The sequence below is a fragment of the Leptosomus discolor genome, chromosome 3, assembly GCF_034619465.1.
Source record: "Leptosomus discolor isolate bLepDis1 chromosome 3, bLepDis1.hap2, whole genome shotgun sequence".
NCBI lineage: Eukaryota > Metazoa > Chordata > Aves > Leptosomiformes > Leptosomidae > Leptosomus > Leptosomus discolor.
The window spans coordinates 41,361,705-41,380,694 of record NC_141393.1 but is presented as its reverse complement, the minus strand read 5'-3'; the positions used below and the strand labels follow the sequence as shown (position 1 = coordinate 41,380,694).

The window sequence follows — 18,990 nt, the reverse complement described above, 5'->3', positions numbered from 1 at the left end:
CCTATTGGCAGAGTTACAGGTCTCTTAGGATTATTTGTTACTATATAACCTGTTACTATAAGTGCATAACACTTGCAACCCTTCCTTTTGACATGTTAAATGAGCTCTGTTAAGGCTGCAAAGTCGAGAATTCAGAAGTTAATATACCAAGTCTAAGGTAGCCTACGTAGTCTCAATTTGTCGCCTTTGCAGTACACAAAATGCTGGAGCATTTAAACACATGGGAACAATTTTTGCCACAGAACCCCAGCTTCATTCATTGCACAAAATAGGCTTGTTCCAGGTATGAACTCTGACTGTATGGCAGGTTCATCTGATTGTGCAGGGGTCCTTCAGAGGCTGCACAAGTTAGAAGGTGGCAGGGTATTAAGGGGAGAGTCTGATGCTGTCTTGGAGGACTGGATTCTGTTGCTGCCCCTGATACAACATTCTTGTTCAATGCTAGTCTAGATGTTTAAAGCAAACTTTCTATGTGTGCTTGTTCCTCACTTTCCATCCTTACCCCTAATCCATGTTTATCATGTGGGAAAAATGTAAACTTTCCCAATCAAAGATACTCTGTTAAAACAGATGGATTAGCAGTTGTGGAGGTTTTAGACACTATAGTGATGAGAACTGGCATAAAAAAATCCATGGGGAAATGCGTAATTGTGTCTATCTTCACAGCAAAATTCAAATAGCACGTCATAATCAAGATCTAAGATCACACGTGCTAAAAATATAAAACTCCTGAATTGCTACTCTTTAACTAAGCATTCTTCACCTGGCATTGTGCATGAGGCTGCCGTCCTGCAGTGATCACGTAACTTAAGGACTGAATCACAGTGTATCTGTTTAAGGGGACTGAATTTAGATTTCAAAAAAAGTCTTGATTCCAGCATTTGCTAATCTTTGAGCAGTTGACTTTACGACTTCAGTAGTGTTCTTTGGTGATTTGGCCTGGGCGTATCAAGATTTTATCCGTAGATAAAAGGGTAGAATCTTAGAGATGTAGTTAATTTATTTGCTTTCCTAACAATATTCTGTTAAATCTTGGGCAGAAGGAAACCCTTCTAATCCAAGGTTTCCCAAATTTAATTTCCATCTGTATTACCAGCACCTATAACTAGTTTTTAGACATCACTAGTGTTTGGTGTGTTTGGTTTTGGCAGCAGCAGTTCTCAACTCTGTGACAGGCCACAGGCAAGTAAAGACAATCCTCCTGTGTTAGCCTCTTGTTACATACAGGCTCTCAGCCTCCCAGCTTGTGTGCCCATCACTGCCATGCACAGCCCATGCTAGACCCTTAGCTCTATCCCTTCAGCTAGCTCCCTTCTTCTCCTCACTGCAAATTGACCTGAGCCGGAGTGTCACTGACAGCCCAGAGAAAGTTGACTCTTGACTCAAGTTTCCCTGAACTGTCTGCAAAAAGCTGGTTTCCAGAAACTGCCTGTGCAGAGATGCTTGCTCTGAAAGTGAGATAGATGCCTCCACACAAATGGGCAGCTTTGTGTATCAGCTGCAAGGGCTTTTAATATCATGGTTGGTGACATTCTGACTTAGTCTTCTCTAGCCTGATTTTCTCCTCTGCGTGACAGAAATAGCAGCATTTTTCTGACCTGTTGGGACGTTTTGAGGGTAAATCCATAAAAGTAATGAAGTATCCAGCTGCTGTCATGATGGGAACAATGTGGTAGGTCTGTGTTCAGGAAAGAGATGGAACAAAGTTTATGGGAAAAGAGAACCTATCAAAGATGGGAACAACCTGCCCCGAGGCAATACATCCCAGAGGCCTGGCAGAGTGGAGCAAGGAGTACTGCTGTGAGTGTGCCTGTTCTCCTCTCCTCCTGGCTCTTGGAACAGTTCTGCATTGATTTCTTTAGCTAGAATTTTTTAAAGAATGATTTTTCCAACATCTGTGTCTCAATGTTTCAGGATGCAAATGTAAAACTGATCAGAGAACTGCGAGAAGAAATTGATAGGTTGAAAACTATGCTGATGAGCTTTGAACTGGTATGTAGGAACACTTCCCAGCTGGAGCTCTAATGGTGCTTTTGGTAGCTACAGTAGCTTACCTTCGTTGTATCTGTTTATCTTTCCATGTTTGTTGCAACTGGAGGGAAATGAAACTTCTCTGAGTGATTTTATGATGTTTATAAGGGTAACTGCATTTCCATCCTCCTTTTTCTGGCATTATATTGATTATACTGAAGTATAAGTAGTTGTATAATGATTAGAAAGGATTTCCTTGCCTGTCTTTCATGGAGTCAGATGGTTTTGTTGTCCAGAAATACCGCAAATTAAAAATATTTTATTTGTAGGGATATGAAAGCACAGAGACAGTACAAAATATTAGTCATTGTTGTAATTTCATTGCCAGACTTGTTACAATCCCCCAAAAGAAGTTGTGAACATCTGTGAACCCTTACAATACAGCTGACACGCTTTGTGTTTTTCTCCTTTGGAATAATAATAGCATCTTGGTTCTCCATACCGTGAAGAGCAAATTTTTGCTGGGAGAGACTGGAATTACAGTACAGGATTTACTTACACAGAAGTATCTCTCTGTTTATGCTTTTTCACTAGTTGTTCACAAAAACTTGCATGCAATAGCTAGAGAGGTGTAGGCTAGATGCTAGAAGGCAGCATCAAATGTCTGTGTATTTTGTCTTTCCTTCTCCTGAGTTCACCTCCTTGAACTCCTGGAAAGTGAAAGAACATGCCTGCCAGTTGTGAATAAAGAAACTAACATGTAGATCTTGGTGGCTATTGTTTGTACAGAGGAATTCCAGTCCTTCTTGGAGTGATGACAGGGACGGAAATCTGACTGAGCTGGTTCTTCAGAATGAAATGAAGGTGCATATGATGTATTTGTTGCTGTAACTCTTTCTTGTTTCACTGGCCCCAGGAGGCTAGCATTGCCGTAGTTCTGAAACCACAGTGAAAATGTTTTTGTCCTAATCCTTTCCTGTTTGCTCTGAATATGCAGGAAACTGCCATCCTTAATGCATGTTGGGTGCTCTCTACCAATTTGAAATGAAAGTCTTGTGTCCTTAATCGGAGACTATCCATTATGTGTCACTAAGTTTGCACAATCTACTCCTTGTTTGAAAACTGCCTGAATATATCACAGTAATTCATTGTACAGAGCCTCTCTTCTAAGATTAAACTCCTCCAATTTATTCAAAGGGAATTGCTGTGCAGTCATGAAATTCCTAAGAAGATTTGATCACTGATGACCTGGAAAGGTTTTGGAGATCTTTATTTTAAGTTTCGCATAAAGACAGGCAAAGTAACTAGTTAACATGATCATATATCTTTCTGACATTTTGGGAATGAGTCTTCAATAGGTTAAACCTGCTTCATTAGGTGGTAGTGCAGTTTTTACCTGATTTTTTTTTATTGCCATGGAAATGTACTGCAATTAGAAACACACTTGCATTGCAACTGGTGAAAGAATTTTCATCCAGTAACTGGAAAAAATGCTGTTCTTTCTGAATAAATTTACGTATGAGAAAATTTAGCGTGCTTAGTAGGTGAAACTGTTTCCTCTCCTATTCTCTGAGATTGAGCAATTGACCAAAGACTGGACAAGCAAGTGGACAGACAGGAAAGCCATCATGGAAGAATACAGTGTGGACATCAACAAAGAAAAAGCTGGAGTAACAATAGATTCTAGTTTACCTCATCTAATGGCCATGGATGACGATATCCTTAGCACAGGAGTGGTGCTGTATCATCTCAGGGTGAGATATTGTCACTTGTCTTATTTTCCTCTTGAATTCAAAACCACTGTTTTGGTTAAGGTGGCGTTACAACAACAGCTATCAAAAAAATAAAGGCCACGGCCCAGAAGATGCACAGATAACAGGGGAAAAGAGCAGAAAAGGATACATGAAAATGGAGGAGGAGAAGAATTAATATATGGAATAATAAGTTGACCTCTTACAAATGCATGCGCAGACTATTTGATAATGTATCATAAGCAAGGCAAAATACTCAAATTAAGCATTAGTAGTTTGTCCACTAAGCATGAGGACAGGTGTGCATGTGCGTGTGTGTAAACGGAAAGGATGGTGCTTAAAGCATAGCAGACACACTGATTTTACTAGGACCAGATTTTACTAGGCACTTGTGTACTTGAGACTGGAGTACTTGTATATATATAGATCAAAGATAAAAGTAAGCTTTAACAAGCACAAGCTCACTTTGACAATGACTTCTATATATTGCTCTTTTAACCCTTCCAGGCCTGCCAAGTAGATTCCAGATACGTAGCTTGAGTGCTAGTTATTTCTGATCCCACTTGATTGGCTGTTTTCCAGGATTAGGTAGAAATCCTGTCCTCATAAATATTGTCTTGCTGTGTAGCTGCTCATTTAAGGCAAGGTTTTCACCAAGAAACTTTCATAACATTGTGTGTATATTACTCCACATGGTGGCTTATGATGTGCATGGCTAGGTCAAATAGTTTTAGGGGATTTTTTTTTTTTTTTTCAATAAGTTGTTGTAAAGCTGGACTTTAACTTTTTAATGTTGTTTAAATGAATGGAAATTAATGATATATTGATGCTGTTTAATGTAAAAGGAATAATGGATGGACACCTCTACAGAGGTGCACTCATTAGCAAAAAATGTGTTAAATATGGTTAAAAATTATGTATCTGTCTACTAATACAGTATCTTAATCCAATCTAGGTTTTGTGCTGCTTTATATGGTTTAGGGACACAAGGTTATTTTTTTCCTGTTAAAAAGCTGCAACAAATATTTGAAACAGAAATCACGCTGCTCTTTATAATGTTGAAAGAGAAACCTTTAGTTTTTCTCATGCCAGACTAAAGAAATTGTGCCAGGTAATAATTAGGGGCCAAGTAATAATGTCCAGTGCTGATCAACATGCAACTTGAGCTATTCAATCCTACATTAACATTAAATATTTATTAAAAGTAATTACTGCTACTTAAATGTTCTTCCGTTATGTGCCATTTTGGAAACAGCAAATATTTTCACATACTAATTTTGACAATGCCTAGAGTGATTTAAAGATATTCGTTTTAATGGAGAAACCTAGTGTGAAGGGTCACCTTCTGAAGTCATTAGTGTCTCTCTGTCACACTAACATCTTTGTCCCCTCTTTCTTTCCTCCTAGATGCTGCTTTTTCTTTTTTTGTGCTTTGCATCTTTTAGACTCTGATGTCTTTTACCTTCATCTGAACAGCAAGAAGGTAAAACGTTAGTGGTTCCTTACATGTTAGGGCTTCCACATATAACAGCACTTTACATTGTGCTTCTAGAGACAGGTCATGGCAGCAGCTTTCAGATCATGTAGAATAAACATTGTGTTACTCTTTTATCTTGATATTCCATAGTATTAATTGCACTAATCAATGCTGTACCTGTGCTTAGAGAACCTTTCTTTCTTAGGTTTTGTGCTTTTTTTTCTGGCTTTCGTTAACAAAGATATGTATTTTCCCTGTAATTTAACTGGCCTTTTTGCATAGCTTAAAAATATGGGATTCGTTTACATTGTTTTAGAAAAAGATGTACTTCACAAACATTTTTGCGAGTTGGAGTACTCCCAAAACGGAAGGGGGAAAGCAATGTCACTCTTTATGTTTCCATAAAGCAACTTGAGAATGCTACCCTTAGCCAGGAAACACTGCCAGCAGAGGGTAACAATAGCACTTCAACAGATATGAAGACGTACCCTGATTATGTTAAGGTGAAGTTGCTCATCGTTTCATCTGAGTCATCTGTCTTGCACTTTTTCAGGTAGAATACTCAATATTAAATTAGGAAAGAGTATAAATATTTAAATTATTAACTCAGTGAGAGCATTTGAAAAAATGAAATCGACATGGGCCTGGGTTATGGCTATTTTCGTTTTTTCTTCTTCAAGTTGAGTTAGTTTGCTAGTGTCTTATCCGTACCCTTGCTGCAATTTTTAGTTATACTTAAACTCACTCAGAATCACTCCACTAACTGGGATGCTGTTATGAATTTCATGAGCCAACACTGCTGAAATACGCTTTTCTGAATTAAATTGTGTTACCAGAGAGTTATTGCAGCACATTAGAAAAAAGTTTCTTTTGGAATTATGATAACTATTTCTCTGCTTAGTCAGGAAGATAATTCATAAAGAAGTCTTTTAGGAGTTGGTTTACTTCTCTTTGTATGAAGTACGTGTTGCTAACTCACTTGATTGTGTGAGGTGAGTCAAAGGCCATATAGCTCATAGGTTTTCTACATGTTGTGGCCAAGCCAGTGGATATTTTGTGGTTGAGTTCACTGAACATTAAGCTGACATGTAACTTGATAATTACTGCAAAGCAGGGGCACTGAGCACAACCCAGCTTTCAGCCTCTCCAGCAAGGGAGTCTCAGCAGGGCTTGTAGGAGAGGGCGCTGCTAGTTGGTTCAGATAGCTGAGCTCTGTGAGGAACTGAATGATAATCATTCCCTTTCCCTCCAGTGCACAAAACCACTGTGATTTACCCATAATTACCCGTAAATGCATCATCTTACAGTAATGCACAGCTTCCCATTTCCCAGTCTTCAGGTTTCTGATTACTACTTCTTGCTTCACCTTTAAATCTAGATTATAATATGCTTGAAGCAGAAAGCATAGTCAATTTATTCTAATGAGAATACAAAAATCAATTAGTTTAATGACCATAATTAGTTTTAATATGACTAAAAGACTGGCTGCTGAATTTATTTTAGAGCACATTCACCAATCAGTTTACAATAATCAAGTATAGTGTCTCTTCAGAGCTGGAAAATGATCTTGCTTTGTTTTCCTAAGGAACATGATAGAATGGAACATACTAGACAGGTAGTAAATTCATTGCTTTTTGGTAGTTTTTTCTCATAGTATTGATTAAATTACTCTGTTTTGTTGATATTTGCACTGTACAGTAAGAATACTGTCTCCCTTTCATCACTGGCCCATAATATGGTTTGAGATTGCTTGTCCGGGAGACTTTTGTTCCTAGGCAGTTCTTTTCTTTGAAGTTATTGAATCTTCAAGTTTGGGAACTTACCAATATACTGTAATCACCAAGACTTTTTGTAAATGTCATTTAAGTTTCGGAAAAAAGTTCTCCTTTAGTAGTTAGTTTGAAGAATTCAAGTCAAAGTTCCCTTACAAAATAGGAATTCTGTTACTTTTCTGTCTGAAAAGCCTAGTTAACTGAATAATCATTTTGCAGCTTCTTTCTTCCTGCATGGGTATTTATAAAAAGAACTGTTTTGTTTCTGCAAACAAGAAGTCTCACTGTAAAAGTTTAAAGCATCAGAACATGTGTTCATATTCAAAATATTTATCTCAAGCACAGTCCAAAAATCATCCACTGAGGGTTACTTCATCTACTGGAGTTGTAATAGAAGATGACAAAGCTGCAGGATAAATAGTTGCATCACTATGGGGAAGAGCAGGCTGAAGTATTATGAAGCGGTAGTTAGAGTTTGCTCTAAACAATTCAGTCATTCAGAGGTGACTTATTTCAGGTGTTTGCTAAGATGCTGCACCAAAGCTTTTTAAATTATTATATATAATCCACCATCAGTAACCAACTTTTAAATTACTTCTTTTCTTATTTTAGGAAGGAACAACCAAAATTGGAAGAAGTGATTCAGACCAAGATCAAGACATTGGTAAGAGAATGATACTACAAATTATTATTATATGGTCAGGTCAAACGACGAGATTTACATGTGTCATGTGTAATAGCTAGGTAATGTTTCTGTTATTCAGCTTTCTTTATAGAAGAAAGTAAGTAGAAGAGGGTAATTGTTTAAGTTGGCTAAAATCTTTCAGTTACTTTTTGTTTAAGAGGTCAAAAAATTAAGGGTCTTGACCTAATTGAGATCTTTTCAGAATTTTCTTCCCACTTCTGGAATGCTACACTAGAGTTTAAAAATATCTTCGTCCAACATCCCAATCTTGGTATGTTCTGTCCCAAAATAGTGGCACAAGTGATCATGAGCCACTGAAAATGCTTTTCAACTCTACTTGGGCAGAGTATTTTAGATATAAAATCCAAATGATTCAGAATAATTTTTAGTTCATTTCATTTCTGCTCTTAATTTTAACAGTCAATCTCAAGAGCTAGAAATTATGATAGAGACTTGAAACTTGTGAAATTTTGATTCTTTTCTGCCAGTAGGTTAGTAAAATATAAACAATAAATGCCATAATAGCCATAAGAAAATTCAGCACAATAGAAGAATTTGCACATCAGCTCGCAAATCAGAAAGTAGTGTATGGTTTTCCAGAACCAGAAACGCTTTAAAAGAGCAATCTCACTGTTCTCAGTGAAGAAAGTTTTTTTCTATGATTGGGTACTTGGCAAGCACTCAAAGACGACAATTTAATCTCCATATTCTGCACAAGACATAGTTCTCTGAGGTGTGAAGTATGTAGTCATAGTGTCAAACAGTGCATAGTACTTCATTTTGAAGAAAATAGTGCAAACCCAACCCCTTCAACAGGTGAGATAAATCTATACATTATAGTTTTGCAGGGACGGTGGATTGAAAGGGATCATTGTATGATAGACAACAACTGTGGGATTGTGACACTGCGACCAGTTCAGGGCGCACACTGCACCGTGAACGGATGTGAAGTCACTGGGTCATGTCGTCTGTCACAAGGTAAGGCTTGCCTTTTCTGTGAATGCTGCTTTATAATCAACTTGCCTCTGGAGTTTAGAGAAAAGGATTTATGGAACTCATGCAGATCTAAAACATACACCTCTCAGTCTCCTACTGCTGCCTAGTACCACAACGTTTGATTCACGGCTAGAGCTTCCAGACTGGGACAAATAAATTAAGTGCCCCACAGAAAGTAAAATGAAGATGTAGGTGACAATATTGAGACCCCTTTTGACAGCAGTATTCTGTAGTCTTCTGAAAACGGAAGACTTGTAGTCAGAGGCACTGTTGTGGAAAGTAGTGGAGACTGGCTCTAAGTGAGCTGACCACTAGTGGGGTTTTTTGGCAATTATGTAATATGGTTGAAATGACCTTCAGCATTTTCACAGTGTGCTTAGGTGGAGGGTGCTATCCACTGAGTCATAGGCTATGGTGAACGAGCTCAGATGAAATGGATCAGGCTCCTATATTTTCAGGTTGTTTAAGATAAAAATAAACCAACCCAGATTCTGGGATCGTGCAGTGATTTGGATTCTTAAAAAGATTGTGTTAAAACAAGTTTCCAGCAGTGCGTTGGTTGTTTTGATAGGAAGTTATGCCGGTCTTTAATATGAACGAGGAATTTACTGTTATGTTGAGTTTGCAGATATCTCCAAGATTAGTTTGTTTGGATGCTGTCATTACAGGATGATAACTGCTGTTCCATAGTGGCAAATTTTAAAAATAGTTCTCTGCTCTGTGACAGTCAGAAAGCTGTTGGTCAGAATATATTTTTTTTAACATTCTGTTCTGTTGTAGTTTGTATATAGTGTAGTCTGTATACTGGAGTTAAAAAACTGCTAACATTCTAGGGACCAACTGTTTGATGAATTATGTCTCTGTAGATTTCTAATTTTTATTATTTTTTTTCACAGGGGCCCTTGTTGTCCTTGGCAAGTCTCATAAGTTTAGATTCAATCACCCAGCAGAAGCTGCTATCTTAAGACAAAGAAGATCAGTAAGTTCTAAAAATGTATTCTCTCCTGATTCTTCATTGTTTCTCTTAATTATTTTCCCTCTTAAAAGTAAGCCTGGTATAGATAGTATTTCTCCTCATCATCATGTTCACTTGCTTCATTTCCTCTATCTAATGCTCTGTAATGACACTAAACCTTTTGTGGGAGGACACTAGTGCTTCTTTTAGATGTGCTTAGCAAAAGATGATGCAGATCCCTTGTATAATTTAATGTTTCCTATTTCTGGTCATGACTACGGTACGATTGAAACTGAAAGGCAGAATGCCGCAGTGAAAAGACCAGTTAAGAATCTTTCCACATTTGACAATTTTCAGAAATATCTTCTTTCTCTGTCATTTCCACCTCGAATGAAGTATACTAGAAAAAATGGAAAATTTATGGGATTAAGTGCTTGAGTATTGTTGACTCTGAAAGCACTTAATTGTTACATACATCAGAAATAGATAAAATATTTCTTGGTATGTTAATATCGGGAACTAATGCAAGATATTATTTGGTCAGCTAGTTCAAAAACATTTAAAAAAATAGATGATTCTTAAAATGCCTGACATATATAACTAAAAAACCTTACTTAAAGAATGTAAATTTTCTGATTTAGGACATTTCCATATTACCAACTGATATTGTCAAGAATCTACCTTTTAAATGTATTTTCATATAGTCATGTTTTACTTTCTGCTCAGCTGTCCTTTTGTACTCACTTCTGTAGTTGAGATAAGGGGCTTAACTTCCATTTGTTTTCATTCTTAGTTTGTTGATTAATGAAACATGCAGTACGTTAAAACAGAGTTACAAGACGACATGTACTCAGTAACAAATACTTAGCAGTTTTGCAAATTATCAAAGCCCAAGCAGAAGTGTAAGTGAGATTATAAACTCACATGGGAGGTATTACGCAGCATTGCACGCAGTAGTTAGCAATGGTGGAATTAGTGATAACTTGGAAGTTCCTGGGCTGCTGTGATATTTTTTTCTTCTTGTTCTCATGTTGTGTATTTTGTAGATTAATGAAATCCCACCCGTTCTGAGTTGTGGAGCTTTGGACTGGCTCAACTTGGATGGAAGTTGCACCCATTGTCCTCATTATATCCTTTCTTCTCTTGACAAGTGAGTTTAAAACAAACAAACAATTTCTTGTGTGGGATGATGTCTGAAACCAGGACTTTGTTCAGATAAAACTAAATTGTCTATAGAATAGATCCCATCATGTTTTCAAGTGATCAAATGAAAGTGTCTGAGAAAGTGCATTGGCCAACTGACTAACAGACAGTATTATGATATCCAAGCAACAAACCTGAAAAGTTATTTATTGATGCACGATGAATATTGATGCACAATCAAGAAAATGCCTTCAATGAGACTGTCAGCCAGCCTTAATTCAATTTACTCACACATCCACATTATAGCTGTTTCAATTTACAAGCTAATCTATAGTTTTTACAATATTATTACTTCAGTGCACAGCATGGACTTTTCTAGATATGATTTAGACAAGGTAATTATTACCAGTTCAGTTTCCATGCTAATTTGTTGTGGAAATCAGAAGGTTTGTTTTTTCATCAATTCCCTTTAGTTCAAATCCTCATTAAGCCATTCATCTCAAAAAGCCATTGTGATTCTCTCCTCTTTTAAAACTAAGCAGTAAATAAGGCATAGACTGCTTCTGAAATGTGGAAGAGCTGCTTATACTCAGCGTGTCTAGTGTATGCTTCTCATGGCAGAGCCTTTCTGAAAGGGAAAGGCTTGGTGTGATGAAGACAGTGATTAATGTGTATCCGGAAAATGAATTAAGGTATCTCCTGTGTTTCAGTTCATAACATTGAAAACAGAATATCACAGAATTCCATGTAATTGGGTTCTTTCTCTTTTCTCATTCCTCTCAGCCTGACACATTCAATTGACCTGTTAAAGGCAAGACACAGCCATCTTCTCATTCATAATGTGTTGATAGTTCTGCTTCTTGCTAGAGTGTCTGTGGTGTGGTAACATACTGGGAATCTTTTATCTCTTTCTAGAGGAAATGTTTCATCTTGGTTTTATGAGCATAAAATGTTATCTCTGTTTTGAACATCTCTTCATACTTTAGTCAAGTGGCTTGCTTTGCACCTTGGATAGTGTGTTTCTATATGTTCTCTTTAATGTGTCTAATCTCTGCATTTGCTTTTCATTTGCTGTAGTGATGTTTCTATACAAAATGTCATTTTGTTTCTTTACTGAGGTACATTTTAACATCACTGCTGTTATTTTCTTTGTAAAAATTACAAAGAATTTAAAAATAAGGGTTTGTCTAATGACCTTCAAAAGTGGATACCAAGATGCTCCTTACATGGGTATAAACATCAGAGATGGAGCTTTTGTCACAGAAATTTGTTGATGGTCCTGAAAAAACCTGCAGAAGTCCTGAAGCATTGTGAAAAGTTTAGTACAGAATTGCAGTTGGTTTTCCCCTTTTTAACCTGACAAAACTGAAGAACATTTCTGATTGATTTTTTTTTTTTTTTCCTCAGAGCATGTTCAGACAGCGGATTTGCTTATGTTGATCAATTTTTTAATCACGTGGACAGGACTATGCATATTACTTTGCTTAGCATTACCCTCATACTTACCTAGAGGGTTTCAAATGGTTACTTCAGTGAAATGAAAAGCATTATGATATTGCATTTGTTTGATTTTTATAAATGTCCTTCTCCTACAGGAATAAGCTATAAACTATGTCTAATATTAGTTGTCCTTCACCTTACATAGTCCAGTGCTCTTTTTCCTCTTGAACGTTTTTTTGGCAAAGGTAAACTGAATTGATCCGCTCAGCCTTCCTTTATAGTAAGCCTGTATTTCTGTCCAGACAAGTGGTTTTGCTCATGGGAGGAGTTATGATTGGGATTATCTATCCAAAGCTCTACAATGTGAGAATAAAATGCGATATATGTGGTCTCTCAAATGTCCAGCTTTCATGAAGAAAAGTCAATGTCAAGTATTAAAGGTCTGTCTGAGGTACTTTGCAAACAGTAATGCAGGACTAAGTGGACTACAGGGAGTGCTTATTTGCTCATTAGTAAAAAGTGCACCTAGTGCAGGACCTTGTCTCTGTCAGAAAGAGATGCTTAGAGTAAAAAGAACAGGGCAAGCTCTGTGTGTGTCTCTCCCTCTCTCCTCCCTCTCACTTGATAGCTCTTGATGCACTCGCTCCCAGCTGCTAGCAATCTGCATCTTAGAGTCTTCCACTACAGAAAATTAAAATATCTCTGTATAATAGGCTTCAGTGGAGTTTTCTTGCCCTCTTTTTGGACATCTTTATGACTTCCTATTTTTGTTTTTACAGTCAAAAATGTAGAAACTGTAAAGAAGACAAATGTTCTCCTGAACTAAGGTAAGAATATTGATATGCCTAAATCATGCTGAATATTTTGGTCCCTCTAGATTTGTCTTTCTCCTATGCTACACTGATTACCTCCAGAAGAGATGCAAACTAGGCTTCAAGCTTTACCTTTGTTTTATTGTATTGAAACAAGAATCTGTACACGCAGCTGAGTTATAGGCAGGTCTCTGTAACCATGTTCTTTCTTCATACTTGATCTTGTGCACATGGCTTGCACCTTGTGGCATGTGTAACCTGTGTTTTAAAGCCGTGACTAGAGTGGGGTTTACGCTGACGCTGCCACCAATTTGCATTATATAAGAACCCTAAAATATGTTAGATTTGATGTAGTTAGTAGATACTATGAATACTCATTAGAATATTGAAAATTCCTTGGACAAATTGAGTTCTTTTCTGGTGAGAAGAAAATGGCTTTATGGAAGAGTCCAAAAAAGAAGTCCTAGCATAAAACATGGTTCATTCATGCAAATAAGCACAGCAGCTGCAACAAAAAGTCATTCGGAAGTTGTTGGGCTTCCATGAGTTTAAGTACTCTTTAATCAGGAACTGATGGTACTTTGCTTTCTTCTGGATTTTTTTTTTGAATTTCAGAACACATGAACATATATATTACTGTAATGATTATTTGCAGTCTTACCTCCCATGCTCTCAGTATGGTGACATTTCTCTTACCTGCTTTTCATGGGTTGAATTACCAGTCCAATCTCTAATTGTATGTTAAAATATTTTGAGAAATGAGAGAGAAAACAGATTTCTGCCATTGCACCCAAATATTAAAACTTTAGGCATGTAACTTTCCTCGAAAAGGGGTGTGATTCGTTGTACTCCTACTTGGTTGCTTGCCCCTACACCGTACTCAGAATTCTGAGCCCCAGCACTTCAAACTTCTGGTGTTTGTTGTCAGCCAGCAAACACACAGAAGGCTTGTGACTGGCATCAGTCATCATATGATAGCTTCACCACAAATAAGTAGATAATGAAGTTCTTGCTTCTGTCATTGCCTTAATACCCTACTACATATAAATATATACCCTGATTTTGTTCTCTTGCTGGTTTGAAAAAAAACAGGAGTTGTTCTATTGGAGTCCAATGGTATAGCAGTACACTGAATTAATTTTAGCTGCTTGGAACATGTTTAAGATCTCTTTCCTTGAAAATACCGACATTGTTAAACCAGGGGAAAAAAAATAATCATAAGAATGTGTGAAAATCTACTGAACTAGAAAGGAAATGGTGCCCGTAGATATGGCATCTGATGCTGGAGAACACAACAAAATTACTATTCTAATGTGGTATAGTTAACACGTCCAACTAACATTTTTTAAAATAATACTCTTGAATTCTTACTAACAGCTCTCGTTTGAAAATTTCAAAGTGCTCTACAAATACAAGTTAAAGAAATCTTTTGCATCTCTTAAAGGATCCCTCAAATATTTCATTTCGTAGAGAAATGCACTGTGTCAGTTGCAACAACTCTACAACTTACAGCAGAATCACGTATAGTGAGTTAGCAGGGGAACTGACTGATTCTATATATAACTGAAATCATAAGGGGAAAACCTGTGATAGATTATAGTTCCAGCTGAACTGGAATTTAGCAAGGCAGCAGTGACCTTTACTGGAGTGTGTGGCTGTGTCTTGTGCCTGTGACTCCTTGTCAAAAAGAGATCTGGTTTAGAAGTATATTTAAAGGGTTGCCTTAAATAAGTTGTTGCCTTACTGTTGTTTTGGGGGCTTAGTCAAAGAGAAAAATGAGGTTTTGTGTAGAAGGATTAAAAAAAAAAAAAAAAAAGAAACAAACCAAAAAAATGCACAGGTGTGCTTTTTGTGTAAGCAAACCAGCTAATCAGAAATCCACATGATTCTTCACCTGGTGGTAACATCTGTGAAGGGGATTACTCCGTGTGTACATTTCCAAAGGTCCCTTAATTCTCAGTTTCTGACTCTGCTGGCTGTTTTGACTGATTTCTGGTTCCCACCACCCCCTAGCTTTTGCTTTGAATTGTGTGAGTTTTATTGCTTCAGGAGGCTGGAGGAGGTGATATACAAGGTCTTTGTATCTCCTTCATCACTCTTCCCTTTGCTTTAGGGAGAAGAGAGAGGTTTGAGCCTCTGTGCTAGGCAGAAGCAAATGTACAATCCCGTGGAGCTGCATGGTGCCTGCTGCTGCGTGATGCTCTGAGGCCCTGCAGGAAGGGCCCTGGATTGGACACGGGTGGAGGGGGAGGATGGGGCGGGGGTGGATGTGTGTCAGTGGATAGGCTTGTAATCCTGACTTGTAATTGCACGCAGTGCTGGGATTTACAAGGGTGCAAAATGCCTTGCCAACATCTTTTTTTTCTGCTTTATTATTAACTCTTCATCCCCTGGAAAAAATAATTTATAAAAGAAAAATGGACTTGAAGACTAGGCAGACAGAAGGATAGGGATGCCAACTTGACTGATGTTTTCTTTGGGAGAACTGGCAAATTTCAGGTTTTGGCAACAGTGGTTATTTTCACTGGAGTTTCTGTATTTGAGCCTTAAGATTTTGTTGCAGAAGGCATTCAGCCTCACCACAGAGGTATTGCTGCCATAGTTACTGAAAACTGCATTATGCTGTAGCAGCCGCCAGCCTCTGCATCAGCAGTAGAAGTGTTTGGGGAAGAGGGGAGGAGAATTGCACAATAGGATCCCGGAGAGCTGACGACAAAACAGGCTGGAAAAAAATGTGGATTTACAGATGGTTCGTTTAGCATGCATCACGCAAACTTTGTGAAGAGAAAAATGAGATGGAAAAACAATCCAGCAGCATTGGTATAATATGAAAATTTTCTCAGTAATTTGTGATTATCTTTAGTTTAATGTTGGTGTCTTTCTGTTGTTGTAATTTTCATTGCTGTTTTTAAAGGTTTACTTGGCAGAGGGGTAACTGTTGACACTTCTTGCTGCATTTGGTACACCTAGAAATCTGCATGCTTTAATGAAATTCTATGCAGGGTTGCTTTTTTTTTTTTATATGCTGTATGCCAGTTCTGTGAAACCAAGATTTTACATACGTCTTGGTATCTACAGAAATGAAGCTGTTTGTTTTATGTTTGTCTGGAGGTTATATTATTTCCTGATAGAACTATACCGAGCGTAGATTGCTTATGTGGGAAGGCAGGAATACAAGCAATAGCAGAAACTGGTCTGTGCTTGATTCCTGTATCTTGTAGTGTTCCTGTATTCAAAGTCTAAATTTAACAGTACATCTGATTTAAGATGCTTTAGATGAAAGAAATGAGTGATGTCATTACCTATTACAGAATGTGGCTAAATTCTTATGTTAATTGGATTGTTATTTGGTTTTAGTTAATCATTCAAACATGTCTTACACAAACTGATTGTTCTTTAAATTGTCTGTTAGGTGATTTATGAATTGTGTGTGAATCTGTTCTTTTCTTTCTGGGCTATTGTCACCTCGTTTTTTAGTTTAATTTGTCGTGTTATTTCCACAAACCAGCAGGAGTGTGTTGACGTGACATAGCATGTTCAAAGGTAGAAAGGGAGCATTCTTACTTCATAATCTTGGTTTCAGATGTTTCTGCGAGAGACAGAACTATATTCCAAACCTAAACCAGCCAGTCATTTTGCTCTCATAGTCCGTAGTCTCACAGCCAGAGGAAAAACATCTTCTGGCATAGCTGTATTATGTAAGTGTCTCTGCATGAATTTTTCATTATCTTTTTGTTCCACTTGAGAAAACCCTCTTTAAGAAGCAACTTCGTAAAAAGGTGATTAATGTTCAATCTCTGTATTCAGACCTGTTTTACTGCCCTGCCTGGTTTTTGGTTTGTACTATTTAAAATTAGGAGGTGAAGCAAAGAAGCACTGACATAGCAGCAGAACTGCAATTCCTGTATATACCTTCAGCAACAGTATTTTATTACAGAAACTTTAACCTTAGAGAGAAAGAATTGTACCACTACATCACCAGAACAAAAGCAGTAATAATACTGTAAAGGTTGCTGTACTGTGTTTGGTTTTCCAAGGTTTAAAGTGAAGTATGGGAATGTACTCTGCCTTTTTGGGGTGTAGTCGTAGTATGGAGCTGTGATTAATAACATCAGTTTGGCCTGCGTCATGTTCTGCTCTCTGTGCAAACACACATGCCTGTTGGAAAGGATCTTACAGTTTCATGTGAGTTCAGCAAAAAGCCGTTACCAGACACATGAGGGAATATGCTAGTGCTGCTGAGAACAGCAAACAACATACTTCTATGTGCATCGTTTGTGTTGCTTATTCTCTGATACTTTATAATATGGGGGGGGTGGGGTGGTGGTTTCAACATTGTTGGAAAGTATGGGAAGAGCTTGAGACCCTCTCCCAGCTGCTAACAGATGTTACCTAACCACCTCTGCAAGCAGCGTGAGCTCTTTGGATTGGAATGCAACACTGAGTTGTTTCATATCCTTAAATGTTCTGGGGCCCAATTTGTAAACAGTTTGAATTTGATAGGTTGATTTTACAGAAAGGATGGCTGAGAGCTAAAAGTCATGGTGAGGAAGAATATAAGACATTTTGTGAGAGCAATTTTATTTTACCTAATTTCAGTAAATAGGTGCAGAACAAGAATTCTGTGTCTACTGTTTTACTGTCATGCTCTGCTTTTCAGCCAATCTCATACAGAATGGTGATAATAATGGTAAATTAATAGAAATTAGCTGTTCTGATACTTGACTTTCTGATATTTCATCATGTTAATGGATCTTCATCACTCCTCATGGATGAATGTACTTTGCTTCTTTCACACGTGTCTCAGACTGCCCAAGGTTATGCAATTGTCCAGTAACAAATTTAGACTCACATTTTTCAACTTTCATAGCACCATAGGAACCAGAGCTTTAACATGTCTGCTAGAAAAACAGCTTACAGACTACCCCGTCAACAGAGTGTGTGCAGAGACTTAACATTTACAATAGCTATTAAGGTTTATTAGTTTTAATGTATCAGCAAGAAGAGGCATCAGCTGACATCAGGGCTCTGTGAGGTTTAGTGCATAGGCATCCAGAGGCAGTCCTCATTCCTCTGAAGACCTTACAGCCTAAGTATGTGAAAGCACAGAAGTGATATAATGGCTCCAAAATCAGAGAAGTTTTGTCTCAGATCAATACTTTAACCTCCAGGTTATATGGCTGATCCATTACATTTCCTTTGGAAAATATGGAAGACAACCTGGAAGCCACATTCAAGGAAAGCCTCTCTCAGAGTTATCATTAAAAGCATGGGAGCTTTTCCTAAACAAGATCCTTCAGATTTAATACTGTGTTCGAAAAGTGATTCTTCTGTAGTTAACCAGTCCAGCTTTAACCTCTGAGTTTGTCCCCCAGTAGTTGGTGGCATTACAAATACCTGAACAGCTGGAGATCTGTAATGGCCATATGAGCATTTCAGTGCTGCAATGAAGTGTCAATTCAAACCTACTTCAGCTGAATGAGAAATGAGGCATCCCACTCCTGTTTCCTGGGGATCAGTTAAAGTTTATCCTGGAGGAAACAATTACAAATTACAGATTGTTGGTATCTTTGTAGTCAAGCCAAGGACAAATAGATCTTGGAGCTGCCTATTCTTAGAATTTGTTCCTGTGGGTCCTAAACAGACGCAAACCACTTAGCAGATGACAGTAGAAAAGTCTGTGCTCTGGCTGTTTGCACCATGCCGGACAATTGAACAGAAGATGTTCCTTTTCAGTTATTCTCACCAACATTACATTTACACAAACGTTAAAAACAAACTGGATTCTGTCTTCCTCAGCTGAGCGAAAGAGAGTCACAGGAATATTGTAAATTATTGAGAACGTTAGGACTTTTATGCAGTGAGGCTTTCCCACTGCTTCTTGAGAAAGTGAAACGTATGTTCTGTGTAAAGATACTCCAGAAGATTTGTAGACTTCATCTGCTTACTGGTTTCATCTGTTTTATCTGCTAATCTAGCACACAGAAT

The 18,990-nt window shown here is 37.7% G+C and overlaps 1 protein-coding gene across 1 annotated transcript in view; it reads left to right on the top strand.

The window, feature by feature from the left end:
* Positions 1-18,990, top strand: part of STARD9 (StAR related lipid transfer domain containing 9) — a 99,088-nt gene that overhangs the window by 52,974 nt on the left and 27,124 nt on the right. Inside the window, exons 15-22 of the mRNA XM_009950116.2 lie at positions 1,915-1,992; positions 2,761-2,835; positions 3,546-3,725; positions 7,584-7,635; positions 8,497-8,634; positions 9,549-9,631; positions 10,654-10,757; positions 12,970-13,017. Coding sequence (XP_009948418.2) covers positions 1,915-1,992; positions 2,761-2,835; positions 3,546-3,725; positions 7,584-7,635; positions 8,497-8,634; positions 9,549-9,631; positions 10,654-10,757; positions 12,970-13,017 — 758 coding nt within the window. The remainder of the gene's footprint in view (positions 1-1,914; positions 1,993-2,760; positions 2,836-3,545; positions 3,726-7,583; positions 7,636-8,496; positions 8,635-9,548; positions 9,632-10,653; positions 10,758-12,969; positions 13,018-18,990) is intronic.